Source organism: Euprymna scolopes, chromosome 26, assembly GCF_053919585.1.
Source record: "Euprymna scolopes isolate OS-2025 chromosome 26, ASM5391958v1, whole genome shotgun sequence".
Classification (NCBI taxonomy): domain Eukaryota; kingdom Metazoa; phylum Mollusca; class Cephalopoda; order Sepiida; family Sepiolidae; genus Euprymna; species Euprymna scolopes.
This window is the reverse complement of record NC_136507.1, coordinates 94,039,537-94,051,575: the sequence shown is the minus strand read 5'-3', so window position 1 is coordinate 94,051,575 and position 12,039 is coordinate 94,039,537. Positions and strand designations below refer to the sequence as shown.

At 34.9% G+C, this 12,039-nt stretch overlaps 1 protein-coding gene across 1 annotated transcript in view; it reads right to left on the bottom strand.

Moving 5' to 3' along the window:
• The window catches only part of LOC145248266 (aldehyde dehydrogenase family 16 member A1-like), a 54,900-nt gene extending 51,090 nt beyond the window's left edge, over window positions 1–3,810 (bottom strand). Inside the window, exon 1 of the mRNA XM_080110138.1 lies at window positions 3,657–3,810. Within this exon, the coding sequence (XP_079966264.1) occupies window positions 3,657–3,767 (111 nt within the window). The 5' untranslated portion in view covers window positions 3,768–3,810. The remainder of the gene's footprint in view (window positions 1–3,656) is intronic.
• Between the last annotated feature and the right edge of the window lie 8,229 nt (window positions 3,811–12,039).

The window sequence follows — 12,039 nt, the reverse complement described above, 5'->3', positions numbered from 1 at the left end:
TCCTAAAAATCGAACCTTTTGCTCGGTATCATAAATTGTTTTTTCGCCGTAACAGAAAAGAAAAAACAAAAAAACTACTTGATGAAATTAAGTGAATTTTTTTTTTCGGAGAACTTCGTTCCATAACGGATACGTGCGATATAACCTTTTTTCAATATTTTCAATATTTAATGTCTTGACTAAACTGTACAAGTACGTTTTTTTTTGTTTTTTGTTTTTTACTAAAAACACAATAGCAGTTGTTCTACTCGATGTATTTTCGCAATTTTTGGATATATTACTATTCTCGACCTGGCAATTAAGTACGTAATATTGTTTTTGCTGAAAACGACATATTAAAAAACTCGATTTGTCGACTATATCTGAACATAAAATGGCCGCAAAATCAAGTTGTTGTTTTTTAAAACTAAATTACATTTATTAAAATCCATTATTTCTGAGTAACTTTTTCCAGAAAGATAAAACCCTGAATTTTATCATATAGAAAACAGAATAATGTAAAACTTTTTCTACTATTTTTAATTAAATTTTAAATGTTAAATTTTCCCAAAAAGTTAACAATTGACATTTTTTGTCTTGCACAAAAAACGTACATAAATATTTAAAAAAAAAAAGGTTTTTGAAATAATTTATTTATTTATTTATTGTCTAACTAAGATTTAGGATGATTTTCTAAGAGAATATGCAAAAATATTATAATATAAGTACCTGAATTTCAAATAATTCCACTTATTCATATAGCTAACCAGATTTCGCGACTCTGTTTACGTTTGTGTCTGATAAGGAGAAAACTATGGAAGACCAAACAGGCCAAAAAAACTTATTTTTCAGTGACGAAAATTTCAATGTATTATTAAGCTGAGGCTGGCCAGTACCAGATGGGTGACCATTTGTATGAGTTTGGTTTTTAATGTGTATGTGTGTGGGGGCCAGACTCCCCAAAATGGGGTGGGGGCAATTTAAAGCAGAATAAAAAAAAATTATTTCAGCGCGTTTGGTCCACCGTAGTCGAAAGGCGGCAAACGTTTTCAAACGGGATCGAAAAAAATGATGCTATTTTTAACACAAAGGGCACAATATTTATCGAATTTTTTTTTTTTGTATCGATTATTCAAAGCATGCCCTGTTTAATAATGGTCATGCATTATTCGGCTCGCTAAAAAAAAATTGTTAATTTATTTATCAAAAATTTTAAAATGGCTTTTTTCGTATAAATATAAAAAAATTTTTTTTTGTTTTGCTTAACTTAAATTAATTATTTTACTTAACATATTCACCGAATTTCACACTTCAAAACTCAAAAGCGGGATAATTAAACACAATCGAAGTTCTGATATTCAGACGTCAAAATAAGGTATGCAAACAAGTTTTTTTTTTTTTTTTTTTAAATCTATAATTCTGTCCCTTACAACAACACAATATGTTTTGTTCAGTTTCAGATGATTATTTTAAGCATACTTGTTCCCACTTCAAAACAAGGGGGGGGGTTTGTAAGCAAAAAAAAATATATATATAAATATCGTTTATGAAAAATAAGTACACTGTTATAAAGTTCATTCTTCTCCTAATAATCGCTGAAAATTTCGTATTGATCGGATAATTACCTGATTTTTGGTAGATTTTTAAAAAGACGGTCCGTCAAAAAGTACTGACCTGCCCCCCCCCCAGTTTTGGCGGTGCCTACAAGCAGCCAATTTTTATTTATTTAAATATCAATATGACAATCTTTAAAATAAATTAAAACCTAGCAAGTTTTCCTTGTACAAGAAAGAAAAAACAAATAATTTAGAATTTAAAGTGGGAATTAAATTGAACGTAAAATGAACGACACTATCGGCAAGCAAATTAAGTGTTTTCATTTTCAGAGAGTTCCGTCCGTGCAACGTAACGAGTTAATAATAAAGCCTCTCCCAATGAAAGGCTAGCTTTCTAAATTTGTTTCTTTGGAAATGCTAAACTGCAGAAATGCCAAACGAGCCAGCCCCCCCCCCCCCCAATTTTCGAGCCATCCCATTGTTTTAGAACACTTACTCCTCCCGGAGATAAATCCTGTGTGTTTAGATAACCTTTTTCCTGATAGAGGGTGCACTTTATGCGATTATGTGTGGTTTTATGACCTTGCCAGTCGGACTTAGGGTTAATGGTAAAAAACTCTCCTTAGAACAGTTAACAGTGTTCATTGTTCAGTTAACATTGAGTGTCATAAAAAAAAATAAAATAGGCGGACGTTCACTCTAGCGAAATACGCATCGGCTCCGATGTTGTACGCAGTTCGACTTAGGGAGTTTCAGTTTCAGATTATAAAAAAAAAAAAAAAATTTTTCATAACTTTTCACGTGGGGGTTCAATTTTCAATTATAACGTTGTACTAAATTGAACACCAACTTTCTGACCACCATGAAAAAAAAAAAAAAAAAAATTGCAACTCTCTCTGATGTGACCGGAAGGTAGCGTTTAAAACGGAAGGGTTTATTTAAAAAAAAAAAAAAAAAGGAAGCTTTCTTTATTCCTCCTCCTCCCACTCTGATCCATGTATCTACCTTTCTCTCTCTCTCATCTCTGTATGTATCTATCTATTCCTAGTCAGAAAGTTTGTGTTCAATTTAGTACAACGTTATAATTGAAAACTGAACCCCCACGTTAACAGTTATAAAAATTTATTTTTTCATTTTTTTTTTTTTTTTATAATCTGAAACTTTAGTCTATAATCGATGATATTAACAGGAAAGGTGTTAATGCAGTTACTGATCCGCGCTATTTTTTAAATCGTATTTCTAAGTTTAATGGTAAAACTATACAAACACCGTGACAGCGAATTAACCCTACCCCTAACCCTAACCCTAAACCCTAATCCTAACCCTAACGCTGTCACGGTGTTTGTATAATAATACCGTTTAATTAAGGTTCTGTTTTTTTTTTATTCAATTGTAAGGTTACAGAATAGGTACAAAACAGTCACCCTCCCCTCCCCATGTTAAGAATGGCTTTTTAAATAATAACAAACAAAAAAAAAAGTGGAATTTAGAGGGGAGGGGGAACTCTCGACAACGTCCGCCCAGCCCTTTTTCTTTTTTTGTGATGTTTGATTTTAGTCTGACAGGCCCGCAGCACTGCAGCAGTCGCAGCGCAGCAGACGCGTCGCAGCAGCAGCAGCAGCACTGTGTCCGGGAACTGTTTGAAAAAGCCGCATTTTTAACAAAATATCATTCACGATTACGTTTTGAAATTTTGTGTTAAATAAGAGGGGTCCTTAATTTAAGTCGAGAGAGATAAATCAGTTTGTCATACAGAATTGGTCGCACAACTTTTTCACATTAAAAACATACAATAAAACTCGACAATTCGATGAATTCTATTTTTACTTTGTTATTATTTTCTTCTGGATCATTTTTCGTAATTTCTTGGAATTTGTAATAATTTCGACATGACACACAAGTAAAGTTTTCACGTGAAATTCGTTGGTTTAAAAACACCAACAATCTATACAAGCAGCCAAAAATCAATCAATCAAGAAAGAAAAAAACAGCGTCTGCTAATATATAAAGTTTTACGAGCAAAACAAAGTTAGTAAATTAATTGAAAAACCAGTTAGGAGCCACAAAAATCGCAATAACTATAACAGAACCATAAGATTGAAAATGGAAACCAATGCTAACCTTTACAATAGCGTCATTTTCGGGTGCTGGTCCATAATCAAGCGTATGGAATATTCCTTCTACAGAGTTGGCGAGACCAGACTCTCCGCGTGTAATCGCCTCAGCCGCCATCTTCCAAATCACAAAGGGGGCGGGGTTTTAGCATGTGACGCATGCGTAAAAAGTTTTATTTTTATTTTTATTTCATTACTGCAGGAAAACAACTTTATCTTCCACTTGATATTAATCCTACTTATCCTGCTTGGAGCAAAATGTATTATCTGTTCGGATACTAGTTCATTTTTATGCATGTTTTTTTTTTAAATTTTTATTTTATTTTATTTTTTTTTTACATGGTAGTCACCACTTATCAAAGCCCGGAAGCCACTCGGGGATAAGGGTTATTGCGTGTACAGTACAACGGGATAATGTCGTAGTAATCGTTAGTAATGAAGATTTGATAAAGTGTCTTACTTAAAGGGGGCGGTTTATCAGGAATTTGTTTATGTTGGACTTGAAGACATTCAAGTTGTAGTCAGGTGGGAAAATCAAAACGCAGATTCCATGAACAAAGCTTCTTTCCCAGAACTGCCCTGTTTCTTTGGCCTGCTTTCCGACTGAATACAACATACAAATCCAATGTAAACAAGTTTTTGTTAATCTTTCCTCATAAATAATCAAATTCTACTCAATTTACACCATTAATGATTACTGCACTACTACCTTACATTCATTAACCCTTATCCTTGAATGGCCTTAAGACCTTGATTAATGATGACTTCCAAGTAAAAATAAAAAAGAAAAGATAATTATTGCATAGACAGGAGGTGCCCATTAATCTTAGATTTATAAGAGCAGAGAGGAAAACAGTCAGCAGGGAGAGAGTTGCACAAGCCTGTAGTTTTTGAAATAAGAAGCTATATTACAATGAAGTTTCAAAACAACGAATTGATGGAGACCACTAGAGTAATGATTCAAATGAGCTGAAACAAAGGAAGCAGGAAATAGATCAGACAATTCTGAAGACCACATGTCATAATGACTTACGGAAAGTCCATGGGATGAGAAATATATTTAATTAACAAATATTTTTTGATAAAATTGATATTTTTTCTGGATAGTGAAAAACTGAGATTTTTAGACAGAAAAATAAATAGCAGCATGCAGCAAATATGAGTTTTTTAAAAACTTTTATTATGTAGCCAATGGGTGTATAACATATGTGTGTCTTGTATATTAGATCAAACAGGTACTACACTTTAATCCTAGCTCAATGGTGAGAAAAGTGTATTTTAGTTTGAGTTTCACTTTCGACATAATAAAGCACCAGATGAAATTTTTTTATTACTTGTATTGATTGGACTATTGATCTCATCTTGAGTGTTATTTGTGCAACGTTTCGTTCGGTGGGTTTGGCCTTTGACCTTCCTCAGGAATGTTGGTTGTTGTTTGGAAAAAAAAAAAAAAAAGAGAGAAAAGTTACTGGCTCTGTAGATATTTTTGCATTCTTTGAGTTAGTCTCTATTTTATGGCTCTGGTTTCATATTTGTGAAAAATTTGGTTGACAAAGGTGAGACAAATAACACTCAAGATGAGAACAACAGTTTGATCAATACAAGTAATATAAACAATCAGCTGTCATCTCAGAAATTTTTTTGATTACTTTTTTCTCATTGCATTTTCGACTATCGGATGATTCTATCTTTAAAAAAGGTATGGAAGGTGCGCGAGCCTTTTCTAGTCTCACACAAAAACACATGGTCACATTTCAAGCTATATTACTTGTCATATACATACGCGCACACAAACATACCCGCCCATGTCCACACACGTACATATTTTCACGTTCGCGTACATACACTCACATTCACGTGTATACACACACACCCGTACACGCACACATGGACAACGTCACTTCCCCTTTCAAAGGAAATCCACACATGTGCAAAACCACTGAAAATGACTATAAAAGCAAGAGACAAGCTGTTTCCAGCCTTTTTCAGACCAGCTTCCTAGCTGGGCGGTCTACAGACCGACAGCATGCCTTTTCGGCATGCGCGCGCATGCGCGTGCCTCACGCCATTTGCTACTATGTGGGACAAAATGCCAACAGACAGTATGTACACTTTATATGCTTTCTCTCTCCATGAACTGGATTGACATTCTCACTCTTTCTCTCTCTATCTACTACTTGTGCCAGAGAACACCACGTCATAGCTGACAGCTAACATGGCGCACAGTTTAACTGATGTCAACCCTCTATCTTTTTCTTTGTCTACACGCTGGACTATCATTCCCATTTTCCACTACATCACTCACTTCTCTTCCCACGTGCGAACAAACGATAGTGACCCGAATGTGAGATGAACACACATTTCCTTTTTCCTTCTATACTACCAATCCCACAACAAACAATGGTTACACCCGCGTGGACATGAACACGTGTTATATCTAAAACATTCATTCTTTCAACAGTAAATAAACGACATGTTTATCTATTCCAGCAATTGGGTCTTTGTTTCCTTCATTCCATTTGTTTCATTATTTTCTTTTGTAACGGGATTAGGATTTATATATCCTAGTCCTCTACAAAGGTGATAACGAAATGAACTTGCCTTAACATATTATTATGTAGATGAGTTTTGCTTACTGAAAGCGTAACATATAGACTAATTAAGAAAGGAACAAGCAGAATATGATATAGACAACCATTTAAATCTGTTTAATATATAGATCCATCCATAGCCTTGAGCCCCTCGAGGGGAATAGACCATTCATGACTTTGTAGATGCTTTTGTAGCGAGGAGTTCTTTTTTCAGGGTGACGGTGCTGGCCCTACGCCCAATTAATATATAGATACTGGGAAATTATTTAACCGCTCTCCAGTTTAACAGGGGGAGGGGGCGAATATCACTATGAACAGGTACAAAATTTGCTGTTGGTATTGCTCAGTACGGGCGTCTCAGTTTACTGGTGATAAACCAATTCCCTCTGTTAAAGGAAGAGATAATGCCTAAAAAGATGGCCTCCTAAAAATGAACAGAATCATAATTATTAGGTTGAAAAGAAAGTGCTTGTGGAATTTTTAATTTTGATTTCAAATGTATTTTCAAAATAAGTTTTTGTTATAATACCTTTACTCTATATATCATATAAAGAGCGATTTTCACTCTATCTAATTGTTTAAAAACAATTATATCTTCTTTTCAGAACGTTGAATACAAAATGGAAAAAAAACAAATTCACACAATTTTCTTATTTCAATTCAAGCTAGGCCTAAAACTGCTGAAATAGCTCGCAATATTAATGAAGCATTTGGCTCAGGAACCACTACTGAACACACAGCACAATGGTAGATTAAGAAATTTTGTGCTAATGACAAGAATCTTGAAAATGATGAGCATAGTGGTCGGCCATCGGATGCTGACAACGATCAATTAAGAGCCTTAGTAAAAGCCAATCCATGCACAACTGTTTGAGAAATTGCTTCTGAATTAGATGTAACATATACGATGATTTTCAACCACTTAAGAAATTGGAAAGACAAAAACATTTGATAAATGGGTACCTCATGAATTGAATGACAACCAAAAGAAATGTTGTTATGAAGTGTCATCTTACCTTCTTATATGCAACAAGAACGACCAGATCAATGATTAGATGCCGACAAAGCACTATGACACGGTTGCACCAAAAGCCACGGTTGCACCAAAAGAAGGCCATGCTGGCTGTTTGGTGGTCTGCAACTGGTCTCATCCATTACAGTTTTTTTTTTGAATGCAGGCGAAACCATTACAGTGGAAAAGTACTGTCAACAAATGGATAAAATGCATCAGAAACCTCGACAACAACACCCAGCATTAGTCAACAGAAAAAGGCCCAGTTCTCCTCCATGACAATGCCTGACAGCATGTTGCTAAACTGACCCTGCAGAAGTTGAACGAATTGGACTACAAAACTGCCTTATCCGCCACACTTTCCAGGCCTCTTACCTACTGACTACCACTTTTTGAAGCATCTCAACAACTTTCTCTGTGAGAAATGCTTCAAAAACCTAAGCAATACCAAAAACGCCTTCAGCGACTTCATCGCCACCAGAACACAAGATTTTTTACATTACTGGCATAAATATGCTTGTTTTGCTTGGCAATTCTGATGGTGCTTATTTCGATCAATAAACTTTTGTTTGGGCCGAAATATGTTCATCTGAATTTAAAAGTTAAAAACCGCAATAACTTTCTTATCAGCCACATATAATCCACAGGTTGGGATTTCAGCAAACTAGACCTCTGTACCAGAATGAGCCAAGCAAGAACAGATATTACACTTTGATCATTATGATAAAATTTGCAAGTGAGTTGAACAAAAATATAAACACCCAAAAAAGGAAGAATAATTTTACATATTATTTGGACTAATGTTCTCTTCTTTAGTGTTATTTTCATAATGTTTCAATCAATGTAATCTCCAACCTTTTTCAGGTGTATTCAGGAATCTTTCTGTCAAACTCGGGAATCTACAAAATAATTTCAAACAAAATCCTTTATTTAATCCATAAGCCATGGCGGGGTAGAAGTTGTAATTTGCAATTGTATTTTGAGTATCACCCACACTTGAACCTTCAACTTCCAGAAGGGTGTAAGTTACAAAGTACTTTATCCAATATGCCACGGTTCCTTGCAGCTAATTCTAGTATGAATTTTAAGAGGTTTAAACCTATTCTGGATTTTAGATGCACAAACTTAATACTTAATAGTGTATATAACTACTTATTATTATATACTAACGGCCACAGGAGAGACAACTGAAGCAGCAAAACTAAAGCTGCTATATGTAAAGATGTAGGAAAATTTGGGTATATTTTATTGGTTTGAAAGTATAGGTCTTCTTTACCAAGTGTCATAAAATTTTAACCATAGAATAATATTATAGTCTTCAAAAAGCCTGCAAATTTTCATGTAGTTTCGTCCCATAGAACCAAAGGTATGAATATATACCATACTTTGGGGTAATTGCACCAAGTCCTGGGTAATTGGGCCAACTACCTTTTTTTTTTACATAGGCATCAACACTTATCAAGGCCAAGAGGCAACTCGAGGATAAGGGTTAAAGAGTGTACAGTAGAAATTGGACAATATAGTAATTGTTAGTAATGGAAATTCGATAAATTTGTTAACTTATATGGAACAGTTCATCAAAAACTTGTTTACGTTAGACTTGAAGACAACCATATTATAGTCAGCTGGAAAGCAGGAAAACAGAAACAATTCCAAAGGCATGCAGTTCTAAGAAAGAAGCTTTGTTCATGGAATCTACGTTTAGGTTTAGGCACAGATAAAGAGCAGGGGAAATTGTTGATAGTCTTTTCTGCTAAACGGATGTTTTTTGTAACAGTTTGGCGAGGGGGAACTATAGATTGGCACTCAGTCGAGCACTTGCCATGAAAATAACGATAAAGCAGAGGCAAACTTGCAACATCTCTTCTGTGAGAAAGAGGTTGCAGGGAAGAGAAAAGGACATCCCCTACAAGACTACGAAGTCTATTTTGAACTCTATCAAAACAGGATAAGCTCCTGCCCAAATGTGGCAACAGTACTCCATCTTTGGACGTACCTGGCTCTTATATAGATAGAGAATTGCATCAGCAGTGAGATATCTACTGGATCGAAAGAAGGATCCCACCATTTTTCCAGCGACCTTGGCAACGGATTTAATGTATGTGTTCCATTTAAGATCAGGAAAGTGCTCTTTTGGCAACCACACATATAAAGAGCACTTTTTTTAATTGGCCTAATTACCCCTGGATTTGGCACAATTGCCCCAAAGTATGATATATATATATATTAGGTTGGTGCAAAAATAATGTCGCTGCTTGACTTTCAACTTCAAATGAAAAATTACATTATTTTTGCTTCAACCTAATAATAAACCTGGCCTTGATGGAGGGGAGGTTAAAACCTGCTGCTATGGTTTCAAATGATCTGAAACTTGATTCCAAATATTTCTCATATATTATATCTCTCCTCTTTCAGAAATAGGGTACGATCATGAATATCTACAGTATAAAATAATTCTTATACACTGTGAAATTTACTTTATGCATGAAAACCGTGATGCACGTTTCTACTACTAAATTTAAGGAGACAAATAATACATCATGGCTATGGGCCATAACTTCAATGCACACACATGAACGCTTCTCTCATTCAACAGGCCTGTCTAATCTTTAATCTACGTCTCTACACAGAAACGCTTTTTATGACTAACCCTTTCTTTATGCAACATACTAACAAAGGTAATCCAATAAAGCTGTTTGGATATGTAGTTCTCTCCCACTTCAAGAACTGTGACACCAAGGTCGGAAAGTGGGACTGACAGCTCAGCGCCCGAGAGGAGGGGCACTCCGACCTTCAAAAAGTGCCTGGGCAGCTCCGTCAGCATTCCCCAGTGAGGGCGCCTCAGGCGATTCGCAATAAATTAATCTCAAAAAGAGAAGGCAAGGCCTGGGAGGGTGGACCTTCTAGAACTGCACAGAGCTTATTCCCCAAAATCAACAGGGACCAGATAATTACAAGAACGGTCTAATCTCTGTTGATTTTTGGGGCCCGAGGATAAAAATCTCCAGCCTCTGGGAAAGAGACTTCTTGTCTTCTTATTCTACAAGAGTTTTAGTCAAAAGTAATTTAAGCAGAAAATTAAAAAATAAACTTGCAAATAACAAATTCATCAATATATTAAAATAATGTTATCCCCAAGTTCTGCATGTTTCTTTTTTGTTTTTTGACCTCCAGTTTCTGCTGACGGTTCTGCTTCACAATATATGCCCTGGAAAAGTCCCTTTCTGATTAATGTTTATCAGTTTTAAAATAAGCTAACTTGGCTGTTTTTCATAGTAACAGAATATTTTTAAACTGGTAAACATTAATCAGAAAGGTACTTTTTCAGGACATTCAATGTGAAGCAAAACAAGCTGCACAAAACGGAAGTAAATCTTTTGTAAACAATCACAGTATTAATTTGAACAAAGCAAATAAAAAAAAAACAAAGACACGTGTAACTTGGGAATAAAGTGTTAGGAATATTAGTTTAAATTGAACAATATAGTTTAAAAGCCAATCATTCGAGCCATTAACACTTTATAGGAAGTAGACGGTGTCAATCAACCAGTTAACCATTTGTAAAATGTGAGATCGGTAGGATAATCAATTTATAACCGGGATTTATCAATTTTTAGGACCCTGGTTGCATGAGTCACAATTTATTGAAGTCGAAGTATCTGCAGGGTCATTAAAGATAAATTTAATGGGATCATAGATTAATAGAAAGGTTTCACAAATCCACATCCTTACATAAAAAAATTAAAATGAAATCTGGAAAATAATGACACTTGACAAACACAAAATCGCTGCACTAACATGAAATAAACAGCATTTATTTACGTGTTAGGAATATTAGTTTAAATTGTTCTAACATAAGTGCTTTCTTATGTTGAATGTTCATAACGAAGGATTAATGAAATTAGGATTTTTGTGAGAATAGCAGAAAAGTTTGAAATTACTGATTTTTTTTATGATCAGAGTGTCACAGGTGAGTTTAAAGTTAATGTGGCTATTTTCTGAGAAAAACAGTCTATAAATCGTATAAGCGAATGCGTTCATGTGTGTTCGTATCATAAAAACAGTAGTTTGAAACAAAATTGTTTAAAAAAAGATTTAAATTCTCGTTCGATGTGGTAACTTTCCATGATGGGAATTAAAGTTCATGTGCATGGCATGTAAATTCAGGACGGGGGATTTTAACGTCTCCCAGTGATGGAGTTATTCTGAACATGTGCTGTTCTTTAGAAATCAAGAGGAAAAACTGATTTGATTTTTCATGGGCAAATCTTTATGTCTAGGCCTTCCGAACGTTTCAGCATGTTTACTGTATTTCTATGCGAGGAAGGGTAACATAGTTCCTTTTGTTTTATGTGTGTGGTGGTCGCAGCAGTCACAACGTTGCGTTCTTCGTACGCATGGACATTGAAGTGATGATTACTATGAAATGCTCCTACTGGGGATTTGTTCTGGCCCTATATGAATTCAGATTGATTAAAAGAATGTAATTGGGTGGCTGTATTAAAAATATTTGAAAAAAAAACAAACAAACATAAATAAATAACTTTAACTTTACTATAGTGTGTCCTAAAAAAAAATGCCTTTCAGAGAATAACATTATTACGTACTCACATGGCATGCCGAAATTAGCAAAAATTTCAAAAATTACGAAAAATGGTCCAGTAGAAAAGTAAGTAAAAACAATTTTTCAAAGTTGCAATTTTAGATGCTTGAAATCAGGGGGAGATAACTCCTTTCAAGTCGGCCATCTTGCTTATTCTCGATAATACTATACGCCCCCCCCCCCG